At 35.1% G+C, this 26,685-nt stretch overlaps 1 protein-coding gene across 3 annotated transcripts in view; it reads left to right on the plus strand.

Annotated features, from left to right (window-relative positions):
* LOC117182998 overlaps window positions 1–26,685 on the plus strand; it is a 298,189-nt gene that overhangs the window by 155,592 nt on the left and 115,912 nt on the right. For all 3 annotated transcript variants that reach the window (XM_033376129.1, XM_033376127.1, XM_033376128.1), the window contains exon 4: window positions 22,254–22,461. In XM_033376129.1, coding sequence (XP_033232020.1) covers window positions 22,254–22,461 — 208 coding nt within the window. The remainder of the gene's footprint in view (window positions 1–22,253; window positions 22,462–26,685) is intronic.

Raw genomic sequence — 26,685 nt, forward strand, 5'->3', positions numbered from 1 at the left:
AACCACGCGTTCTACCGACTTCTCTATCGAAGCACTTGGATCTCGGTGGCAAAACTTAGCCCTAGTATTGCAAGGCAGTGTCGTGCCAAGTCGTACGGTGAGCCCCAACCGTCTTCAAATTAAAAGCTGTTGAACTCAATGTTTCTTTAAATATATTTCTGATGATCATTGAGTAGTTATAAGGTAAAATGAACATTTTTGAGAGACTTTAATATACCATTATTCATTTAAAAGGATTGGAGAATTGAGTTTTAGTTATTTCAAAAAGATTTGATGACAAAAAACGATTTCCTTCTATACAAAAACCTCCATAAATGCGCATTTATTAATTTATCCAACTCTTTTCTATAATAATCTCTAAGTTTTTAGTGCGAAATAATACTTCCTAAACAATAATTTAAAATATGTGAAACAACGAATTAAGTTCCACTTATTTAACAAAGGACTCAATACTTAGTGTGTTAAAATATTTAATACGCTAAAAGCGATCCAAAAGTAATAAATAATAAAGAAAAGTCAAGTACAAAAATGCTTTAATAAGATCAATGACAAAAATAACATTTTCTGCTATAGGAAAACGATCATAAAGCACACAGTTTTCAGTTTGTCACCATTTTAAATGTGGAATAGATTTTATAAAATAGCAATTAAAAAATATGTAAAAAAAATTGTACTTCACTATCACAAAGGGCTTAGTACTTTTTTCTTTGGAGACTTAATCCGCTTAGAAACGATCTAAAGCTGATGAAAATAAAGAACTTTCGAGTTCAAAGACGATTTAATAACCTCAGAGACAAAAAACATTTTCTGCTTTTAAAAAACCACTGTAAAACACACAGATTTTGATCGATCTTGTGACGTTGCCGATTTTGCAACTGACGAGAAAAAAAAAGTGATTCTTCGAGGGCGATTTGATAACGTTAATATTAAATTGGCACTTCGGGAATCACAAGGTGCTCCACGACTTGTTTCTAGATCTTATTAATTTTAATTTTTGTCTGATTCGTTTGTTTTCTCTTTTTTGTACAATTTTCTTGGAGTTTACCAACATCGTGAGAACACCGAAGTACTCCGGTTGCCAAGGAGACGTCCAAGAAATTCTTAGTTCCGATGTTTCCACTTAGAATATACAGCAAGCGAATTCGAATTCTGCTACCTATTAACACCAGCCATTGCTGCCAACCTTACAACTGACCCTCGCCCGGAAATCATCGCAGAGATGCTACCATAATTTTGGCTGACGTCAGGAGGCGTTTCAAAAATTATTGATTTCACCATTCCACCTACATTCTACCTTGTTTTTTCTGGTTAGAGAAGGATTCGTCGTTGATCCCCAGCATCGCTAGCGAAACGTCTATAGCTACGGCCCTAATTACAAGTTCCGGAAGTAATTGATTCTGTGCAAGACTCGTACAACGATGAGCGAGATTAAGATTTGTCTTCCTGAGAGTTTTATAGGAGAGGAGGGACTACGTCTCAAATTAATAACTATTTTTTCCTTTATAGTAAATTGGCATTTGGCGATAAAATAACTTTTAATATTATAATACTGTGATCTCTCGCTCTTTTCCGATTTGTGCGATGGCTTCGCGCCGAACTTGCGACCAATCAGCTACGACCAATTTCAAATATGGCGACAGACCACAAGTTCATAGATAAGTGTGTACCGCAGCACTCTTTCTCTTTCCGTTCGTGAGCCTATCGCCGATCGGAGAACCGTCCAAGAAAATTATCTCCAACTTTCTCACTGAAACGTTTCAGCCGGTAAGTCCTTTTGTTTTTATGGTAGGAAAACCTCTGCGCACGTAGCTCTTATAATTTTTATCCGATCTTTTGTACTTCGTATTGTTAAGTCTTGCTGTAAGAAATTATGTTCAGTTTGCGGAATTTTTGTCGCGAAATACGTGGACACAGAGTTTCCCCTATTATGTCGATTTGAACATGATTCCGTTGTGTTTAATTGAAATTGATTAACTGGCGATATTCCTTTTTTGCTGTCTTACAATGCATTTTGCCGAAAATTGTTCCCCTAAACTTGACCCCGAAATGGCTTGATTGCTGACGCCCCTGACCCCTCCCCCATTAGCTGATAAAATAATTGCCGATATCTTAAGAATATTATTGATAACTCCTCCACTCTCATATGTTAACGTAGATATGTTAATTTTTGTTTACCGCAAGTTCGTAAAGTTCGTGGAGCATCTGAGGATTGAGCTTTCATTTTAAGACATTAGAATCGATTGAAGAGTTTGTCCGAATCGAACTTATACTTATGTATAAATAATTAAAATAAATGTCCAAATCGTACTTGCTCTAAAATGTTTGGGTTGTTATTCATAAAATAAGAAACCTTTTGCCAATCAACGCTTCAAACGATTGGTAGTCTAGAAATTCAATTTATTACATTTTTATAACAAAATGCATCACGTAATAATTTGAAAGCTCTCTGAAAATGAAAGGTGTACGAACATTCGCATGACATTTTGACAGTTCCTCATTCCGGTTATTGCTTGCTGAAGCAATTATTCGGCAAAACCGAATTAGAATTCCTAGCACATCACATAAGCAGATATGGTTTTAAATCAACCACCGAGAAGGTACAAGAAATTGCGCAATTTCCGAAGCCTCGCATCATCGTTGAACTGCACAGATTTTTAGGCTTAGTACATTTTTATCGGCGCAGCCTATTTCAAACCGCCCAGGTGCAAGCACTATGAAACAGCTACCTTTTGCGAAGGTCAAGAACGACCTTGCCAATGAGACACTCATCGCCCATCCTTCGTTGGATGCCGAAACACGCCTGATTACAGACGCTTCAAACTCCAAAATGGGAGCGACTCTTGAAAAAAACTGTCCGATGGGTGGAAGCCATTAGCTTTCTTCTCCAGGAAGTTCTCTCTAGTACAGCGAGCATATAGCGCATACGATCGCGAGCTTGCTGCAGTTTTCGAGGCAAATCAATATTTTCGACACTTCTTAGAAGGCCATTACTTCAAAGTGGTCACTGACCACAAGCCGCTAATTGACGCCTTCTCCCAAGGATCTGAAAAGGCATCTCCGCGCCAGAAAACACAACTCGCGTTCATCTCGCAATACACAACACAACTGGAATATCTTCCAGGCGCAGAGAACGTCGTGGTCGACTCTCTCTCTCTCTCTCTCTCTCGAGTCGAGTCAATACGATTACCCACTGAGTGGAGTCTTATCGAAGTCGCTTAAGCTCAAGAAAATGATCAGGGGTTAAGGCGTATTAGCATTGATCCAAATTGTTCACTCAATTTGAAAAAAATTCAATGGGGCCCTGAACACAAATCACTTTACTGCGATTTGACTGGCGAAACATTTCACATGTACATACCAGAGTCCCTTCAAATATGAATCGCGGTATGACCAATGAGTGCAAGAAATGCCTAGACTGCCAGAAATCTAAAATAGTGCGCCAAAGCCATTTAACATTGGCAGATTTCGTAGCGCCGGATGGAAGATTTAAGCATGTTCACATGGACATTGTCGGTCCAGTTCCGAATTGTGGTGGTTACAAATACATTCTAACCATAATTGACCGTTTTTCACGGTAGCCAAAAGCAATCCCTCTTGAAAATATTGAAGCACTCACAGTGTGCCACGCAATCATGGATCACTGTATTTCGCATTTCGGCGCTCCCGAGACCTTGACTACCGACCAAAGATGTCAATTTGAGTCGCAGCTCTTTACAGCCTTACTCCAACTTACTGTGTGTCGTAGGATTCGAATCACGGCTTACCACCCAGCATCAAACGGAATAATTGAGCGTTGGCATCGTCCCCTTAAGGCTGCAATAATGTGCCGCGCCGAACAAGATTTGCTACGATCCTTATCTACCGTGTTGCTAGGTCTTAGATCAAACATCAGGGAGATCGGTTCATCTCCGGCCGAATTTCTTTCCGGCTCTACACTGCGCATCCCCGGGAAGTTTGTCCTCCCGGAAGTCTTCACTCCTGACACTCAAATTTTCTTGGATGAATTTCGCGAACATGTGCGACTGATTAAGCCAGTCCTTGTGGGTCATAAATATAAAAAACGAGCATTTGGCCATAAGGATGTTAACTCAAGCTGTCATGTCTTTCTTCGCGTTGGATCGACCAAGAAATCGTTAGAACGTCCATAGACCGGACCTCACAAAATCATAAATCGTATATCCGATAGAATATATGAATATGATGTAAATGGTTGACCACGACAGATCTCTATAGATAATGTCAAACCTGCGTATTTTCTCCACGATGATTTAGCTAAAATCATTTCGATACCTAGCATTTCCAATACTACAATCACTTTAACTCCGACCACTTCAAATACGATGAGGTTAATTCCACTCATCAAAACTTACGCTAGGAAAAAGTCAGTCTCTTTTGCTGCCTAATGTCTGCGACTTTACAATTTTACTATTATTATTTGAGTATTGTTAAGAATAAGTTCCAAAAAGTGCAATGTTTATATATTACGCACGTAAAAGGTCTATACCAAATTCCTTTTATAGGAAGAGTTTAAATTACAAGAGATGATATTCGCTCTCTCTCTCTCTTTGTAATGATGCACGTCATTTAGCATACGTATCTCGCAGAAATAAAGTAAAGAGTATATCTTAAAGCCATGGGTACTTACCAACTTCACACAACGTTAATGTGAACAACTATCTCGCATGTCTGTGATCATATTTTAATTGTAAACTTTTAAGTTACTGCGCTCACGTTAAGTTTATCAGATCAAATATCGCCGTGATAGAAATTGCGAAACTATCATTACTATAACTAAACACCTGTTTCTCTTTACATTTTAGAGTATTTTTGCGTTAACTTCCGAGAGTTTAAAAAATCGTTCCGAGCACAACGTCACTCGGGAGGAGTACTGTAGGGTCTCAATACGCCCAGTACGCCACTCAGCGTAGTGGAACAAGCGAGCAAGTCTCTAATCTATATGCATACGACACGTGGTCGAATGGGCAACGGAAGCGGGACGTGAGTTTCCTCCCGCCTTCCGAGCAGTTTTCAGTCTCTGCGTAACCGCATCGCCACACAATCGACCTCTGGCCGCGCTAGGCCTTTCTACCTCTGCTTTGACTCAAATACGTGCAATGTACTTTGATCAATAAATTATTATATTTAGTTACATGTGGTGTAACTTTACTTTCCTCCACGTGCCAAGGCGGATGTAGGCCGCAGTTGATATTTAACCAAATACTTGGAGTCAGATTATTTAACATTCTACGAGTTTGCCTACAATGTGCTCAGCCAAACCTACCGTTTCCCCTTAAGCTGAATTTGAGTTAGGGGCAGTTTTCGTGTGCCGCGGTACGGCCCTGCACAAAAGGGTTGCCGGGTCGTACCCGAGATTAGCCCGAGATTAGGATTATGCCTACTCGCCAATCTTTGGAAAGCCTGTTCCTCACACTTCCAAGATCCTGTCGGACCACCTTTTAAAAAGGAACCCTCCACCCGTCTAAGGCCTACCTACCACGCCAAGGGTATCGGGCCTCACTGTTCTACAAGTGACAATAAATGCCGTATTGTTTTTATCATATTCTCTCGTTTTATTGTGTCTCTATTTAATTCTCGGCATTCAATTTCCCTATTTACGTCCTCGGCATTACATCCGTAATAATGAATATGCTCAATTTGTGTATAGAATGAATACAGAATAAGAGTTTTGGGATTTTTCCAAGGGACAGACACAATTTGTTTAAGCAGTCAACTAAGATTGTCTTTCAGATGACTCTTTTCTATGTTATTCATATAAATTTACAAGAATTATGAATTGTTCGTACAATTCCCTTGAACAATTTCAGAGTTTATTTTATTGCCTTTCCGATTACTTTTCCATGTTGCTTTGTATATTCAGAAGAATTAATAATAATTTAAACAATTTTCTTTAAAAAATTGAGAGTTTAGCTATTTTTTTAACAAATCTCAAATTTTGTACATAATTTACTAAGAAAATCTTTCTGATTACTTTTTTGTATAATGATTTGCAAATTTCAAAGACTTATTAATTATTCAAACAATTTTCATAAACACGTTAACAGCTTAGCCATTTTTCAGCGAAAAGGATCAATTAGTTTAGTTAATCAAGGAAGAATGTAATTCCAATAACTTCTCTGCGATACATTGAAAATATACACTAATTATTAATTATTTGAACGATTTTCATAAACATATTCAGAGTTTGCCTGTTTTTCAACTAATAGGCTCAATTTGTTTACGGAATCACCAAGAATGCATTTCCTATAACCCTTTTCCACGATACTTTGCATATTTACAATAATTATTAATTATTTAAACAGATTTGGCAAACATATTCAGAGTGTGGTTATTTTTCAATAAATAGGCACAATTTATTTACGGATTTAATTCAGAATATTTTTCCAATTACCCTTTTCCATGTTAAAGTTATAAATTAAAGTATAATCATTCAATTTCATTTTTAAATAAAATAATTGTGGTTCTATTAATTGGACGCGCGGAGGGCGCGCGTATGAGGTTTAGTTTGAAGTATAAATGCGGTTTATTCCATTATTACTACGAAAAGCCCGCAAGACAGGTAGGCAAGGATAGTGTGACCATAAGCAATTTCGGGACCCCTTGGAAGCCGAGTCCCATCTCAGATACGGGCCAGCAAACCTTCAATGTAAGACGGTCACGTATAACATTTCCTAACTGTTTCTGAGTCTAATTACAATTTAATCTCGTAGGTTTCCGTTATTTTCGTTCTACGCTTAACTTGAGTGCTTTTCATTTTCAGCAAATTTTTAATATATTTGTTAATTTGAGCCAAATTCCCCTTTAGTTAAAGTTGTTTGGTTGAGTCTAGAGTCGTGTAGTTTTGCCCATATATAAAAGGTTTCCGTTGCAGCAGGAGTCATCATTGATATACTTTTTGATGGTTATTCATTTTTTGCAGAATTGGCCTTTAAATTCCTCTCAATTTTCTCCAGTAGTTTAATAGTTATACTCTAATAGTAGTTGTTTGACAGTCTTGTTTGTTGATTCTTAACTTATCTTGTCAATTTGCATACTCTTCGCTTTTCGCTTGATTTACTTCCCAGGCGTTTGAAATCGAAATTGCTTCTTTAAGTTCCTCATCTTCTTTCCTTTTTTTTCTTTATTTTTTGTATGTTTTTCTTTGGTTTCTTTTATCTTCTGAAGTATTTAATAGGTAGTTTTTCACTCTCTTCAGGATTTTCCTTGAGTTTCAATTTTTCTTTTTTTCATTCTTGTTTGATATTCTTTTAAAGTCTTGTCTGAATTTTCGATATCTATTTTGGGCCTTCCTATCGCATTTGAATCGTGTTTCATATATTTTTCAACCATTTTTTTGCCTTTCGTTGGGTTTAGCTTCAGCTTAACCTTTTCTTCTTCTGCTCTATATAGCCTAGGCGCTAGGGAGCTAAAAAAGGGGTGTCTACCTTGCATTCAATCCGGAAAAATTAGTCTCAATTTTCGTTCATTTTGGTGTTCCAAAACACATACTAAATATAATGTTCAGTTCGTAAGAGTAACAAAAAAGTGGTAAATAATGTTATAAACAAATTAATTAACAAAAGTCATTCTTTCATGATTCGCAATGATTAGCTAACTTTAACCCATAGCTTTCAATAAAGTATCACAGATAATGATGTATGCATACAATAAGTTAAGAATCGCTGATGATTGCTAATTATTTAAACAATTTTTACAAACAACTATACATTTTGACCATTTTTGGATGAAAAGACTTGATATTTTTTGCGCAATCAATTAAAAATGCTTGGCAAAAGACTCCTTGCTATCATACTTGTCATGCCGTCTAAAATGTTAATTTTTTAAACAATTTTTAAATGCAAATTCACATTCTAACAATTTCTTCATGAATAGGATTGATGTTGTTGCGGAATCAACTTGAAATTTCTTGCCAAAGACTTCTTGCTATAATATTTTTCATACTGACCAAAAAATGTGAATTATTTAAACATTTTATATAAACAAATTCACATTTTAACCATTTTTTCATGAATAGGATGTTTTTTTTACGGAATCAGCTCGAAATGTCTTTACAAAGACACATTGCTGTTATATTTTTCATAGTGACCAAAAAGTGTTAATTATTCAAACAATCTGTATAAACAAATGCACACTTCGACGAGTTTTTTATTATTACGCTTGATTATTTTTGCGGAATTAATTCGAAATGTTTTGCAAAAGACTCTTTGCTATTATATTTTCAATAGTGATAGAAACTGATCATTATTCAAACAATTGTTATAAACAAAGTGCACATTTTGACCATTTTTCTATTGTCACGTACTAAGGGATTTTCATGCCGACACAAATGACCCCGCACCAAATGTATGGGAATATACGGTCGCAGCTAATCAGAGTGCGCGATTTAGCTGGCAAGCTGTAAAAGACGCTCTTTTCTGAGAGAAATAAGGCCGGGGACTATGCACTTCGGGTACGGGACGAAGAAATATTACATTGCAACACAATGCCAGAAAGTTGGATTTCCTAGCGTGCTGAATATGGGGCCAGCCGAGAACACTTTATTTATTAATTATTGCACGTGCTTTCTGGTGAGGATAAAGAAAAATAGTATACAATACACGGCCAGAAAATGTTGAATGCCCTAGCGTGCCGGATATCCAACTTTCTGGCCTTTTGTTGTAATATACTATTTCTTCTTCTTTTACGGCTTGCCAACTGAGTAGCGCACTCTGAGTAGCTGTGAAATTTTATGCGACACGCCAGCTGAATGACGCACTCTGATTGGCTGCGACATTTTGTGCGGCTCGCTTGAGTTCGAACCGGTGGTATATATTGTATATTTTGTGTTAACGTATCCAGCACGTTTCTAGCCAGTGTAACATGGGTTGAAATTCACAATATTAGTATACATTTCTTTTACTTGTACTATTTGATGAACGCCCGACCAGCAAAGCCTCGGCGCACGCCTCGTCTTTGCAAATGTCCGACGATCAAATTCCTCGCATCCCTGCATAATAAACCAAGCGCGAGCTAGTAGCCGACAACGCATTATTTATGAATTATTATTAAGTATTGCACATACTATCGGGTGAGGATGAAGAAAAATAGTATACAACGCATGACCAGAAAATGCTGGATGCCTTAGCGTGCTAGATATCCAACTTTCTGGTATTGTGTTGTAATGTACTATTATAATATTAACAAGAATAGTCTTGAGAAAATTTTTTTTCATTAAAATATGGTTTCCATTCCAATTTCTTGTAATATAACTTTAAAAAACGTTAAATTACTGAAAATTATATAAAGACACATTTCCAACAAATAATTGGTTTATAAAATTTTTGTTTGCTTACTGTATCATGATGGAATATCTTTACATAATGTAAATCTATGAAATGTCGGCGATTACAACAATTTTCCTATTATACACGAGCGCCGGGAAATTCAAATGAAAAAAATTGTCATTTTTTTCGTCATATTTATTTATTTATAAAAAAATTGAAAAACTACATTTAGAAGTCAGGCTTGACAACTTACTTTGAAATTTTATCAGCTTTGAAAAAATACATCTAAATCGGTTCAGGTTAGGTCGGTTAAACCAGCGCGCGATTTATATCATTGTAATATTAACCACATTTGATATTGATCTCACCGTATTCATTATACCGTTTCATTATACGCTTATAATCTACATATTTACCAAGTTTCAGTCAAGTCCACCAAAAACCATTTTCTCATACATTTTGTGAGGGGTAAATTTGGTGTATACATGTATACATTTGGTGCCATGTACTGAAGATGTTCAGTACATTATCATAGTCAATCACCCTTGAGCGTCAAAGGGTTCTTATAAATGTTTGCTTGCTAGCCTCAGAGGATAGGTAAAGAAAAATGGAAAAGAACGAGAATAATGAAAGGAGAATTACATTTTAACCTCAAAACCTCAATAGGCTTTCAGAAGTAAGAAATAGTCAATAGTGATAGAATTTTGACAAGGCGAGTAAAATCAGTTAGGTTGTGCGAAAGGTTACATATTTCAATTAGCATCAGTAATTTAACAAAGATAATAAATTCATACAATAGTTCCATTAATGAAACATCAATCAAAAGAGTAAAATCAGTTAGGTTGTGCACAAAGGTTACAAATTTCAGTTAGCATTAGTAATTTAAGAAAGACAATAAATTCATACAATTGTTCAATTAATGCAACATCAATAAAAAGAGAAAAAGACAATCAGTATACGTGAAGTTTCAATATGTCAACAATCAATATAATAATAAACAGATCAGCATGATTGAATAAATTCCGCTTTTTTATAATGTCTTTACAAAATATTTTTTGTACAGTAGAAGTCCGATAACTTGCCGTCCGATAAGTGTACACTCCCCTTAAAACGTGATCACGCATACGGCACGCACATTAATTGTGGTTCTCCCACTACGTGTGCTACTTTGCAAATGAATTGCTCCCATGATTCACGCATGCGCGCACCTAATATCGTGCTACTAGAGAGGGCATCTGATAAGTCCGCAATTCCTGGAATTTTACTTCATAATATCTTTCAAACATTATTAAACGTCATTCTAATAACACATCGTTTCAAACATGATTTAAATAAGTCATGGTTTCAAACATTAGTAAATATAATTTCAATAAATCATCGTTTCAAACATTAATAAACAACATGAATAAGAATTAAAAATGCTTGAGTCCTAGTTTTTGGTATAAGGTCACAATTAAAAATACTTGAGTCCTAGTCTTTGAGATAAGGTCACAATCTGAATTTTACGTGGAAGAAACAAGACTTACCAATCGGCTGTTGCTGTCACCAGCAAGAAATATTGGAGAGAACTTTTTCACCCACGGGACCGGTATTGGCGCGTTAATTTACGACGTAAAGAATGAGAAACTGGCTGCTTAACTAAACTGATCAGAGAGTGTTATCGTGGGTGCGCTTTTATTGGTGACTCCAAACCCAAAGGGGTGCTTATTCGTGGTTTCCTTATCATTTTGTAAGGAATTAAGCAAGAGTCAGTTTGTTCTTTATCAGTTTGTTAAATTTGTTGCCAAACCCTTTAAGGTGACTATCAAATCTCCTATCCTCCGTCAAACGACAACGCAGTCGATGGGACATAGATATTTAATTAGGAAAGGATTGAATTATTTCAGAGAGTAACTAAATCAATTCTTATCAAAATGATGGTCATTAATATTCGGGGTACCCCATAGAGAAAGAGAGAGAGAGAGAGAGAGAAGGTAATCGCGGGGTCAAATGATTCACACGGTCTCGAGCTACAGATTATATTCTTGTATAATCTCATATCGTACTTATTTATTCATGCTATTATACTCATTCATACACATTTATACTATTTGTAACTCAATTTCTATATGATTTTAGAAAAGAAATAAAAATGTAGAGAATTGGAGGGAGAAATTCCTGGGACGTTACACTTTTCATGAAAAAATGGTCAAAACGTGCATTTCTTCATAAAAAATGTTTAAATAATTACCAGTTTCTGTCACTATTACAAATATGGTGAAAATATCAAGCCTTTTCATCCAAAAATGGTCAAAATGTGCAGTTGGTTGTAAAAATGGTTTTAAAAATTTGCAATCCTTAGCTACTCTAATACTTACTGTAAACTTATTGTAAACTTATTGTAGACTTATTGTATTATCATTACCTGTGATACTTTATATAAAATCTACGGGTAAAAATTAGCCAGTCATTGCGAATCATGAAAAAAAGACTTGTTAGTTAATTTGTTTATAAGATTATTAACCATTTTTTTGTTACTTTAACGCAGTGAAAATTATTTTCAGTTAGTTATTACATTGGTTTATGACCTTTTTTCAATGAATTTGAAAGTCTCAGAAGAAATGGTATTACGGAAAAGTTTAGCAACAAAAAGTTGTAACTTTGCTCTTAAATAACTAATTTCGGTTGAGCTGGAATAAAATATCCGCAGTTGCTCGTTATACCGGGAAGTCTTATGGTAATTTCTGAAAATACATCAAAATCCGTTAAGAATTGCACTGTCGGTCAGTTTTTATCCAAAAAAGTGCTTTTTTCCTCACTGTGCGCCATCTTGAAAAAGGTGCTAAAAATCAGTTTTTTAGAAATAACTTGTTTTTGGTTTATCGGAAACTAAAAATAGAATTTTTTAAAATTTTAGGGAACTAAATTTCGTACAAATCTCTTGTAAAACATTTTTCCAGAAAGTGAATAGTTTCAGAGTTATACCCGGGTGAAGTGTATTTCCTAGAATCACGTATACACAGCCCTTATGACCCCATAAAGTACTACACGGAGAAGACGCTACGTCGTAGCGCACCGTTTTCCACGCGTCAATGGCGTGTAGCTTCGATAGTTGAGCAATACATATCATTCCACGGCTGTGGCGGTTGTGTTTCACGCTCCGCTCGACCGTTTGTCATCTCAGCAATCCGTGAGCCACTGTTCGATCACTCACGGCGCCTTACACCGTTGACCATGGCGCATGGAGCCGTAGAGATTACTTTCGAAATCAAATCAACGGCTGTAGGAACCGTGGATCACAGCCGAACAGCTGATTTGCTAATTCTACCAGAATTAATGTTGTATATGCATGTGATGAATTGACAAAGGTTGTTTCAATGTCACTGCTACTTTATTATTCATTCATAATTCGAGGTCACGCATACAATTAGCGTGTAATATTTTCATTTCATGAATTTTATTTTAATATTATTTAAAGATAATTATCATTATTAAATAAATTTTGATTCTATTTAATATTTTATACTTTATTTTAATTTCAATGAAATAAATATTTGATTAAAATTTTCAATTCACATGTTATTTGAGTTGTCAGAATCGATATCTGCTGAATGCCCGTCACCGCATTCACAGCCGTGATTCACGGTGCGTACAACCGTGGAATGGTTTCGAAAGTAATCTATCTATACGGCTCCACGAGCCGTGTTCAACGGTGCAATGCGCCGTGAGTGATCGAACCGTGACTCACGGATTGTTAAAACGTTACAAACGGTCGAGCGGCGCGTGAAACACAGCCGCCTTAGCCGTGGAATAATTTTTAATACTCAACTGTCAAAGCCACGCATCATTGACGCGTGGAAAACGGTGGCCTGCGACCAAATGTGTCGTTTATGTGTTATTATTTTCGAACACAAAACGCGAAAAAAATGCTTTGCAGGCAAAAAATTTTGATTGTAATTCTCCCATGTAATGATCCATGAAGAGATTATTTGTCATGATGACATTGTTGTAACTGGAAAAAAAGTTCATTTTCTTATGCGCAGCATCTGGAACAGAAATTTCTTAGGTTTTCTACGGCATCGACTTTTTACGAGATCAGTGACGAATCATCCTTTCCGCACTTAACATCAAGTCGAAACTTGGTACGGAGTCATGAAGGATCCAGAAGAGTGGGGATGGAAGGGAACTAAAGCTAGTCTCACTCCAGTCAGGACATCGGAGGATCCGGCTCCAGAAGTTATTCTGAAATTCTTCCGCCAATTCAAGAAGGGTGCGGCACAGCATTTTTATTCACTGCAATGGAAGTTCGTATGAGAACGTCCGTGAATTCTTGGATGACTCAGATGATAAAGATAAAATTTAAAAGGCTCAGAGATTGATTAAAGATGTGAACTAGACCTAATGGGGAAACCACATTAAAAAAACGCACTGTTCAATCTACCTCAATGGTGGTGTGGAAACGAGTATAAACGATTATTTTTTACACATATATTTTATTTCCTATATAAATTATTTATATAATAATTATTGCAAATAATAATGAAATATATAAGATTCAATTATTATGTATAAAAAGTGAATTATATATGTTTAAAATAGTAACTGATCGTAACTAGTACTTCATGGGATCATAAGGGCAGTGTATACGTTTTTCTAGGAAATACACCTTACTTCATCCGGGTATAACTCTGAAAATATTTACTTAATAATAACATATTTCAGACAAAATTTGTAGAAAATTTAGTCCTCTACAATTACGAAACGAAAATTGATTCTAACTTATCCGGCTTTAATGCAAGGTAACACTACCTAGCACCTCGACTAATGTCTTCATTCCTAATCTTCGTGACGTTCCCTTGTATTTTTGCTTCTCTCTGTACCAGCCAATTTATTATTGGGGAGGTTTGAGCGGAGTTCGCATTTTACCTAATTTTTCATTTTTTGAAAGGTCAAAATTCGTACTGGCTTTTTATCATGTATATTTACAGCGTATGTCTTTCCCGATTTTAATTGAGTTTGTTTTATGTTTATTTTTTAGATGGATTGTATTATTTAAAACAGCTATTTATCCTTTCTGTTATATGAGATTTATGACATCCATTTGTTTGCACGGTATATCCAAAACATTTAAACTACTTTGTTTCTTCTAACCTTACTCCTTTCCATCTCCAATTCCATTTTTTTTATTTCTTCCTTTTTAAAACCCCATTAAAACCCCAATTCAACTTTTTGCCATCTTAACTATTTCTCCAATCCTGTAATTAAGTTCACCTTTCCTTCGTCATCCTTTGCCATCAACACTGTCGTCCGCGCATATTAGCGTATGTGTATATCTTATCTTTTTCTACCCTAACTACTCCCCATCCTCTTCTCTTCATTTCTTCTTGTATGTCTAAGATTAATATATCTTAAAAAAGTGGGCTTGTCTTTAGCCTCGTCCATAAAACAGATACATATATTTTATAACATGTTGGCATTAGCGTCACTTTCCTATAATCTTTAACCTCTCTTTTGCCTTCCTTACTATGTATACCGCTACCCCCGTTTTCCATAGCTCTGGCTCCCCTCTGCTCTCAAACCTCTATTTCATATTATACAGGAGCATTGCTTTAGTTCTTTCTCGCCGTATTTCCACACTTCATTTGGGATCTCATCTATATCAGGTGTCTTTTCATCTTTCATCATTCCTCGTACCTTGACTCTCTCCTTGTTATGTCCACTTATAAGTCTGTTGCCCTAACATCTTTCCCTCCTCTCCTAACTTTTCTTTCAACACCTCTTAGCTAATTCAAAAAATATTTTTTCTATTTTACTATCCCTATATCCTGATAGATTCCGAATTCTTAAAAAGTTTAAAGAATCGAAAGTACTGGTTCAAAATCAGAAAAAATAAGATGAAGTATCTTTAATCTAATAAAGTAGAGGAATATCTCAGTAAAGAATTTGACGATTTTTTCTAATGATTAAAACCCAGCGAAGACTAACCGTCGCCGAAGATCCGGAACAAAATGAGATATCAGAGATGAAAAACATGACTCTTGTGGAAATGGCGAGATATCTTCTTATCCAATTTGCGTTTTTCGTTTTGTACGCAAACCGTGTCGACCGCCAATTATATTCGAAGCGGGTGTCTAACTAGCAGCCTGGATGAAAGACTCCAAACAATGCTTGAACCGGGAAACTTATGAATGTAAGCTACCTCTGGAAATTTGAAAACCCCTCCTTCATTCTGAACAGAGCACCTGGAAAGTATAAGAATAAACAACGTAGTAAAAAATTCTAGGTTATGCTGACAAGATACAAAGTCGAAATTACGAGAGATATCACTTTCGGAAAGAGATTTGAAACTTGTACAGAAAGTCACTACGAGGAATTAACTCCGCAAAACCTTGATCAATGGAAAATAAGTTCTCCAGAGTTCATCGACGTCGTTTTTTAACCAAGCGAAAATCGACGAAATTATGTTTCTCTTATTGAAGCGCAAAAGTTGGATGATAGTAACGAGGGTGTAGAGGATGGGACCGTCGCGAGCGACTTCGATGAAGACAACACTGAGGCTATCTGTGGCCCAGATGTACATGGCTGGCTTAATGCTATGGCGGCTGAAATAAATACTGTCATGAGAAATTCTACGCGGCATTTGATCTAACTTCCTAGGGGTCGAAAAGTTATCGGTAGCTGCGTTGCTCTGTGGAGCAACAGAGTACGGAATGATAATAAGGCAGGTCCACATTACTCTAGCGCACCTTAACGGTACGATAGAAGAGAAAAATGTACATGGATACACAGTAAATGTCTAACTGAAGCATCTGGAAAACGGGAAAAAGGTATGCCTTTAAACAAAATTCCCTTATGGTATATAATAGGCCGGGCGAAGCTGATACAAAAAACTGGACCGGGTATTGAGAAGATTCGGATTGGTCTGTATCAGTGCAAATCCCAGCGTGCATCAAATTGAGTACTGTCTTGGAATTGAATTCATTCGAGGTGTAAACAAGATCTTCATGTACTTCCCAGGATACGTGCTAGACGTATTGGTTTAACTTGGGATGGCTGATTCAAATCCTGTGGACACCCCCTTATGCATGAACTTTACTTTTCAGTTTTTATATTACATATGATCTGTAACTTATCTATTTATATATTTTGTTGAAAATTGATCTCTAGTTGAAAATTTATTTTTTTCTTTTCAAGTTATATTTTTAAGTGATTCATAAATCTAACCAATTCAAATTTCATCTCTTCTGTTCTAAATGTAATTACTTTTTATTTTAGACTGAACAGAAATATATTTTTTCATGAAGAATTTTGTGGCAAATGAGCATGAAAAAGATTCACAATTGAAAACCAGACTTCACAACTACGTCACTTTTCGGTTGATTGGAGGCAAGAAATAATATTTGAAGAAAAGATAGATGAAAAAGTCGACCAAATTCTTTCAAATTCATAGGTTTTTTGTTCAAAATCAAACTAGTTAGTTAAAAATATTTTTTTACTGGAAAGATAATTATTTCAGTTAAAAATAGAATGCTTTCATAAAAAATTAACTATTTTCTTAAAAAATATTTTTGTTTTAGTTTGAAATTCAATTATTTGGTTTAAAATTCTACGTTTTGTTTCATAATTGAACTATTTGGCTAAAAACTAATCTATTGCTTTCAAAATTCATTGCTTTGTTAACAATTAATTTTGCAAAGTAAACATTTCATTAATTCAGCTGATAATTTTTCTTTGTTGTCCAAACATTTAGAGTTTCTTGGAAAATTCACCTTTTTGTAAAAAATATGTTAATATATTTTGGGAAATTGTTTCTTAAGTATACAATTCACATCTGGGATTAAAAGATTAACTACTTAAAAAAAATACTGGTTTTTGGGTGAGAAATTAATTGCTTCAATGAAAAGTTTTTTTTTAACCGAAAAGTATTTCAGTTACAACTTCACCTCTTTAGTTACAACATTTTCTGGTTTTCTTTTCAAGAAACTGTTTTTTGGGGTTCAATATCCTTTTCATAAATCATTAATGATCGATCATTTGCAGAGAGAGAGCGAGAGAGAGAGCGGTCCTCCGTGAATAAATTTCTGCAATTTTTACGCAATTTTAGTCAATTGAAAACTTTACATTTCCTACAAGTTATTACTTTTTTACTCAGTGAAGGCAGTCGAAGAATTTCTTTAAAAAATTAAAAAAATAGCAACGGTGTAATGTACCAAATTTGTGATTCGTTATTATAATTGGGGTTGAAAAGGAGGGTGTTCTGGAAGTGATAAGAGAATGAAACTTTTTTTTGTACCTTCAGACATCAAATGGAAAAATTATGAAGCATGATATTTTAGGCTTGGAATTTGGGGAATTTTTTGAAACTATTTTACATTTTTTATTATCTTAGGGGTTGTAAACGAGGGTGTTCTGGGTGTTGTCCTCGTCTATATAATGTATAACTTTTGAAAGGGCAGTCGGATTGGATTCTTCTTTGGCACACAGTTTGAGGGACCAAAAAGAAAGATCGAGTTCGTTAACCAATAATTTTTTTATAAAAATTCAAACAGCTAGAGCTTTTTGAAAATGTTTGATACCACCTTTTTCCAAGATTTGAAAATTCGATTTACAGCTATTTATACTATACAAAAACACAAAAAATCTATCCCTTTGACTCTAATTTATGGAAAAAAAATAAACAAACCTGTAGCATTTTCAAAATCCAAAAATTCAAAACGAAAATGGATATCTAAAGCCAATTAAAGCGTGCTATTCGAAAAAGTAAAGAGAAGAAAAACGTTACTTTTTGTTTATTTTCTTTTATTCATAAAATCAAACTCCATTTTCTCAACAACAAAAAAACTTTTCTAAAATATGCTCAACAGTTTTATATCAAATATAATAAATTTTTATGTAACTCTGCCTGGGATTGCTTATTAAGATATTTCAAAATAATGTACAAATTGTATTTAGCGTGATTAATTTAATATTCGTCTATAATTTTGCATTAAATTATATTCTTAGTTGCTCTGAAACATGTAACATTCCAATAACTTTATGTCATTACAATTCACAATATGCATGGAAATTAAAACATACTTATTCTTATTGCCTTGTTTTTATATATTTTTTTTATTTTTAATCTTGTTTTTTACGATTAAAGAAAAACTCTGCTTCTTATCGAAAAAATAAAAATATTAGTAAAAAATTTCTAAATCCTTGTTCGGTAAATAAATTTTATCTCATTTATTCTCTTAGCTTGTATCGTTTGTACACAATTTAATTTTTTGATTTTCAATTTTGTTTTTCATCAATAAAACAAAAACTTCTTATCCTATAAAAAAGTCATTCATGATAAATTTGTAGATCTCTTTTAGTTGTACAATTTTTGTCAATCTATCTATTTTCGTATTTTACTGTGTTTAAACTTTTAAATATTTATCTAAAATTTTATCAAAAACAACAGCGACGACGACGTCGGACAGACACCGACGTAAAAACTTGTTTTTCTGACTCAGGGGGCCTCAAAACATCGTCATTTGATAAAATTCGTGAAAGTCATTTTTCGCATACAATTAATGCTTTCTTATTATGGATGAGAATGTAATTAATTATTTTTTGTGTGATCAACATTTGAATTTTCGATTTCTTTTAACAAAATTCAAAAAGTTAATCAAATAATCATGTAGGGCCTTAGAGAATTAACGTTTATCTCCTCTTTATTCTTTTCCATATCACGATTTTTTGACTTCAAATGTCCATTTTGGTTTGGTTTTTTGGATTTTGAAAATCCTATAACTTTGATAATATTAATTTTGTCAAAAAAAAGTCATCGGGATAAATTTTTTTTATTTTTGTTTACTATAAATGGCTGTCGATAGAATCATTAAAAAAGCTCTAACTTTTTGAATTGTTAACAGAAATGGCTGGTTAATGAACTTGATCTTTCTTTTTGGCCCCTCTAAGGGTGTGCCACCGAATAATCCTAATAGACTATTCTTTTTTTATTCCATTCATATGAAAGTTTATAAACGAAGTACATGAACAATTAAACTAATTTGTTTCTAGAAAATAAATCTTCTTTATTGAAAATACAACTAATTCGTTTAAAGTTCAAGTGCGTAGTTAAAAATTATTTCTAATACTTCAGAAGTGAAGTATATATTATTTAAAAATGAATTTGTTTGATAAAAAAATAAATAAATTTTGTTAAGGTGGGACGTTCGTCATTATTTCATGTCAGTGCAAAGATACTGGTAATTTGGAATAAAATGTAAACAAAATTATTGTAGTAACAAATAAGAAAAAGTTTTAAGTATCAATAATTAAAACACAAATATAGAGTACGTTTTCTACATTGAAATTTATCTAGCCGTAAATCAATAAAAAAATTACACAAATATCGATATTTCTTCATGCAATTCGCTTGTGACAATCACATTTTTCATAATATGTCAATTTACTTCTCTGGAATGTCACTGGCAAAACAATAGAAATAAATACCCAACAACAAATTCACTATATACACGCATGCCTATTTTCTTGGCAAGGCTCGCGAAGCTCGTGGTAAGCTTCTTCAATGCAGAGGATTCAAGCAGCGTCCAGTCTCGCTGCGAGTTCTCTCGGCAGCCGAGAAGCGCGCCTTTCCTGCAATATTCAATACAAGCATTGCGACGTTTAGTCCTGAGAGTATCGCGTAGCGCATTGCAAGGCTTCGAAGTTCACCCTGTTTTCCCCCTTCCGCACAAGCAGAGTCGAGCACCACAGCTGACCATAAATTTCTCAACCGTTCCGATAGGAGACTCTCCAAGATCATTTCTCTTCTCCCTATAACGAAACTCATGACACCAAGTTAAGTAATTCTACTCGAGGACTGTGGAGAGAAGACGCTGCCCTGCTTTCCTCTCCTCTTTGGCTTAAGAAGAGAAAAGGGCGAGCGACGCTTCGCCCATAGTCCCTGCTATTTTCAATGTGCCAAAAGCTAGCACTCGCGACTGCCTTGAGAAATGTTAGATTCCCTTAAAATTTGAAAAATTCATCTGAATTTAAATCTTTTGTTTAATTTTTCCCTTGTAGGGCTCAATATTATCAACTAGGTATGTATGAGTGTAAAGGCGAAATAATAGATAAATTGTATATTCTAGAGTAAAAGAGGGATAGTGCAGAGGGGAGAGGTTAGTAAGGGATTCAATCAGGAAGAAAGTGGATGCAGGTGAACTAATGTAGAGGTAAAGTACTGACACGGCTGTACCGACTACTGAATTTTAATTTGTTGACATATTTGTTTCTCGTGAACACTCACTTTTCGGGGTTGAACATAAACCACCTAATGCTACTTTTGATAATGAATTTGATATGGCGCTTTCTGAGTATACACTTAATTATAATAATTTTATAATTACAGGAAATCTTAATACTCGCCAAACTACGGCATGGCTGTATTCACTACTCCAGCTTTTCAACTACATGGATTGGCCTAATGGTTGTGAAAAATCTAACTAAAGTCCAGAATTATTCTCAATATCTAGTTCCACCCTACGAAACATGAGCTTATTCATCTAAAATACAATTTTTATTTTATTATAACTATCGCCCAGAGTTTAAAAATTTAGGAACCTGAGTAATCTTAATGAGGAAAGAGTGTTCACTCTGCTTTCTGAAGCTGATTATATAAGTTTATTTTCTGATAGAAATTTAAATTCAAATGTAGAAAAACTTAATATATTAATTTTAATATTCGATGTAGTGACCCCGATACATGATTTTCACGAGAGGAAAAAAATGTTTGTGGATGTACGAGGAGATCAAAAGTCTCAGGAGATGGAAAGACAAAAAACATTCCCAAGCTAGGAGGAGCAATTACCAGGCACGATGGAGGGAATTACGCATCCTTAGAAACCTGGTTTAAACTAGCAACGGGAAGGCAGAGGGTCGAAATTAAAATCGAGGTCACATGAGCAAAATTGGAAAGATTATCGTATTTTATTCGACACATGTCACGGTTGTTTTGTATGTAGAACCCGGTTTCGCGAATATGAATTTGTTTATATAGCGGATTCGCAAGCAGAAATGCTATCACGAGAGCACCGTTGCTCAGTGAGAGGCCGTACCGCGTGACTGACCATGGTGAATCAGTGAGGGAAGCCTTAATTTACAAAAATTAATATTTAAAACAAGTCCCTTCTTTGTAAAAAAACCGTGACACGTGTCGAGTGAAATTAGGTAATCTTTGGAATTATGCTCACGCGACCTCGATTTGAATTTCGAACCTAACGTCTTCCCCTTGTAAGATTAGGGACACTAAAAATAAACATAACTTAAATGCAATTTTTATCCAAAATAACAATATAATATATCTGGAAAGTCCTTCCGAGGCTTAGAACTGCTCTCTCTCTCTCAGGTCCTGCCTTTCAATCAGAACTACATATACTTAATACTTTCAGGTCATTTTGAGGTTATCCGTTAGGCGGCACGTAAAACTGCTAATTTGACAAAAAACGTTTCTATCTTACTTTTCTTGTATATGATTTCAAATAATTAAAGCTATTTTTTGAAATATTTTAAAATGTGCAGTTTTTCAAAAAATCAATTTGAATTTTGATTTCCATAATTTTTATTTAAATTAATATAATTTTCTTGAAGTATATAAAAACAACTTTCCAAAACGCAATAATAAAAATCCAATCCAATTGCCGGACTACTGGCTGAAGTATGAAACTTAAAAATCGATTAAGATTTTTATGTTTTTTGTGTCTTTTCAAAATACAAAAACTTTATGGAAAATCAAATTCAACCTTTTTTTTGTTAACATTTTTTATTTTAGTTGCGTAATACTTTGTAATTGGGGAATTTTGGTATCTGTTTCCAAAGAAACAAGACGGTAGTCAAAGAAGATAGATTAGCATTTTCATTTTAAATCATTTTTGTATGATTTATAGATTTTTCAATATAAATTTAAAGAACAAATCGAATTATCTACAAATAATATTTAACTGAAAAACTTTTACATTCTAGGCAATTTGGGTATACGTTGTCAGTTTACCGGTAATAATGATAAATTCTCCACGACATAAAATTCCGCTGACGCCTAAAACCATGACGACACTTGATAGTGCTGGCACTGGATTGTTTGTTATTGGCTTATTAGCTGAAACGTACGCCGATCTACAGAAATTTTCATTCAGACAAGATCCCGTAAATAATGGAAAGTGGTGCAATGACGGTAAGAGATAATGAATTGGATTACATTTGCCTTCGTGCTATGCAGATATAGTTGCTGCATTTGTAAAACTAAGTGGAATGTTTTTGTTGATAGAAATTCTATGCCAAACTGCTTTCAGTGACTTCATGTGATTTCAAGTGATTTCAAGCCAGTGACTTCAGGGAAGTTGTGCGCCTGACTGCCCAAACTGTTGACCCCTCAGCTGTAAACATCTTATGTCTGCAGTTTTATTGTTTTATAATGATGTGTCACTAAAAAAGAAAGATGTGTGCGTAAATGGTAAACAGTATTTTTAGTATAAATGCAGTGTTCAATATTTATGCACTGAGCTTCTATTTGTATTTACATTATTATTATAGTCATGGACCCATTTTTGTTATGCAATCAAGAGATATGATAAGAGCGGTGTATCTAATTTGACATAAGGGGTCAATTCTGATTTTACCCCATGCAGAGACTAGGTTGCAGCAAGGAGCATGGTGGGGGGCCCACAACTTTTGTTGGGATCTGAACCAACAGAACCTCGGTAGAAATACATAGAGAAATTTTCAGTGGTAAAGGCTCCGGAATCGTACACCGGATTTCTAACGTAAAGTCAGAGCATCCAACCGCCTGATTCACAAAGGCTCCCAACTTATTATTATTATTATTATTATTATTATTATTATTATATCATTATGATTGCGAGCTCCCTTTACAGAAGGTTTCATTTGGTCTATTTTCAGCACAAGTTATAAAAAATTGGTTAAACAAAATATTTGTCTATATCTTTTATTTTCTGCTTTTTAGTCTTTAGAAAATGTGCAATCTTTATTACATCGCATTTTAAAATATTTTGTAGTAAAGAATATACTGTTTAGTCAACTATACGATTTTCTTAATTTAGTCGATCACACTTCATTCTCTCTATTTTTTCTAAAGAATCTGATTGCACGGCTCCTTTCCACTTCATTTCAGGACATCTAATTCCTTAATTTCTACTTTATATTGTCGCGATTTTCTAACGGTATGGAAACCTAATAGCGCGAGAGAGGGAGTTAATTAGGGTGGCATAGGCAGTTACAAGCCAGTTAGATATGTATAAGTGCCTTCTTTGTTGATGTAAAAGCACCGTTTTAATCGGTAGATAGAAAAACGTTATGGAAAGTAATGAGGAAGAGAGGAATAAACATAGGTTTTTTAGAGAGAGAGAGAGAGAGAGAGTGAGTGAGGGAAATTTACAAAGAAATGAGAGATGAGATAAAGGTAGGGAATAAAACCCGGAAGAATTCTGGACGGAGATATGATGAAGACAGGGATGTCCACTGAGCATGCTTTTTGTTTGCGGTGTTCATTAAGGACATGAAAAGAAGGTTATGAGAATGGGTTAGAGGGAGGTTTAGTGGTAGGAGAGGCAAGATTCAGTACTTAAGCATACGCGGATGATGTAGTAATAGTAGCTAAAGAAGAAGGGGTTTTAGCAAATATAATGAAAATACTAGAGAAGTATTTAAAAGCAAAGAAATTGGGAAAAATTATTTAAAGAACAATGAAAATATTTGAGGCGCTTGCACTGAGTTTTCTAATGTATTGAGTTGAAATATAGGGTTGAAAAGAATATGAAGAGGTAGAGAAGTTGCATGAAAAATACATTAGATGGACGCTAGGGTTGGACAGATGGATGCCATGGTATATAAATCAAAAGCAGGTAGATAGGGAAAAAATAAAAGTACGATCAGGTAACAGAACTTGCAAATACGAAGAAAGACTGTTAGAGAGCAAGGGCAGAACTATAGTGTAAGCGTGTTTGAAGGAAGACGACAATGAAAGAAGGGATGATTATGGAATAAAAGAAAGAGAAAAGTACTTAAATAGGTGTGGATGGTTTAAGGAATGGGTTAAAAAAATTCATGGAAAAGGAATGAAAATGCAGCAAGAGTTAAGAGAAAAGATGAAAGAAGTTTTTAAGCATGGAATAGAAAGTATAATAAGAGAAGCTAAATATAATGAGAAATATAAATGGATCAAAGTAGAGGGAATAGCAAAACATTTGAAGAAAAAATGGGAAAGGGGGTTGCAAAAAGTATTAGCGAGGGCAAGATGTGGTAATGCGTAAGAGTAGAACAAATACTGGTGTACAGAGGAGGAACGAAAATGCGGCATTCCAAGATATGTATATGCTTCTCCATTACCTTGTCCTGTCCAAAGCTCTTGCTGATTGCTTTAGAGTGCCTATTTACAGCCGTCGCAAGGATTTTAAGGTCCACTCTTGAAGAGGAAAAGAGTTTAAGTTCTTGTGTGAATAAGTTATTAATCGTAAATTCTCGTCTCTTCGGCGGGCCACATAGGTATCCAGAACTTTTTCCTCGGAGCACAACTGATTGAGGCAAGAGGGAGATCCAGAAAAATCTCGGCGTTAGAGAGTCTCCTTAGAAGACCGGCTATTATAAAAAAAGATATTGGTTATATTTACAATCAGCTACTAATTACACTTGCAGTGTATTGTCAAATTACAATATATAACCTGATTGATTTACGATACTACAATACTTAATTATTATCTACTGTAATTTGACTTCAGGTTACAATGTGAAAATAAAACGAAGGGTCTTCTTTTGGCTTTCGACTTTAAAATTACTACGTCCGATGATGGAAATTATTCGATCGGCATTGGACATACTAAATTTACGTAAGGTGATACATTTCCTATCGCGGAAAAGTTTAGGAGACCTAAGCTCAAAATATTGTGTGTGTTGACTTACGCCACGTACGTAATTTTACGTTCGAGGAAGGGAAATTTACGTCAAATGGTAGGTTCGCTAAGCAAATCACCATAAGTGGGCGCGCAAGGTTCCTGTATTAAGGCAAAAGCCGCTTTTCCGCTGTCAAACATATGTTTAAGGTGACAGACGCTTTTTTAGGGTCGTGAAGGTTGATCTGGATAACATCTAAACTAGAAGAGGGGCATCTAGTGTCCATTTAAGCCTCCAAGTGTCTCCTCCACATTTTCCAAAGAAAAATCGGGTGCTTGTCTACGGGTGTAACTTTTGTTTTAAAGCCGAGCTTCACCTGGACCACTGCTTTTAAGTACTGCTTAGGTTCCACGGATACGCTAGGAATCGGGACTTGCAATATGGCGCCAGTGTAAGCAACACGTGTCTACCGTGCTGCATATGAATTGATTCATTGGATCCAGAGTCTCAACTGCTAGATTTTTTATTTGCCTATTGTAGTGCTCATTTTGTGTTGTGATACCTGATGGGATAAGTTTTTGTGCCTGATTTGATGATTTTCTGTCTAAATTCTGAGGAACTTGTGGTCTTTAATGGACATCTTTATCAATTTTGCGTTGGCCCTCAGGTAGTGTGCGTGATTTTTCCAGGTTTAGCGCGCTGTGTGTGTGTGTGTGTGTGTGTGTGTGTGTGTGTGTGTGTGTGTGTGTGTGTGTGTGTGTGTGTGTGTGTGTGTGTGTGTGTGACATCTATTATCAATCGCTCTTATCTCCAAAATTGAAAGTAGCTACTATTTACAAAAATGAATGGCGATTCAAATATGCTGAAACTACTTAACTCCATCAAGGCCGACACAGAGGTAACTAAAAAGGACGTCAAACTTCTTAAAACTGACACAGTTCAATTTAAGTCCGATGTTGATACTTTAAAGATGGAATTGAGCACATCCAAAACAGAGTGTAAAAAGATGACAGAAAGTCATAAGGAATTAAAGGGAAAATGAGGTTCACTCAAGTGACAGGTTGACTTTCTTCAGCGACAAGCCCGCACATGCAATGTTTTGATTCAGAACCTATCGGATGACGAGAAATCTAACAGGGACCTCTTTTCATTCGTGCTCAATATTCTTAATAGCGTTAGTCACTCACTTAATGAAACGAACATTGACATAATTCATCGTCTGGGAAGGACGCAAGTCAGTAGGCCCGTCCGGGTGCGTTTCAGTTCTAGCAGATGGAAGCAGGAGGTTCCTAAGAAACGCGTAGCTTTTATAAAATTAAACCTTTCTGTAACTCTTGACAGGCAAACTCAAAAATTTGATAAAAATTTGATCCAAACGGATGGATCAAATAGCTCCTTGGACTTCTTTATAGGAAAAATTGCTTCAAAGCCGGAAAAACTTCCGTCTAAAAGACAAAAACCTACTAGGCCTGGTAAGGTTTAGCAACTTGCAGCAGAAAAAGTAGTTGCTAATCGGGCTCTCATATCTCAATCTCCTGAGGGCTGTAATCTC

This window comes from Belonocnema kinseyi, chromosome 2, assembly GCF_010883055.1.
Source record: "Belonocnema kinseyi isolate 2016_QV_RU_SX_M_011 chromosome 2, B_treatae_v1, whole genome shotgun sequence".
NCBI classification, from domain to species: domain Eukaryota; kingdom Metazoa; phylum Arthropoda; class Insecta; order Hymenoptera; family Cynipidae; genus Belonocnema; species Belonocnema kinseyi.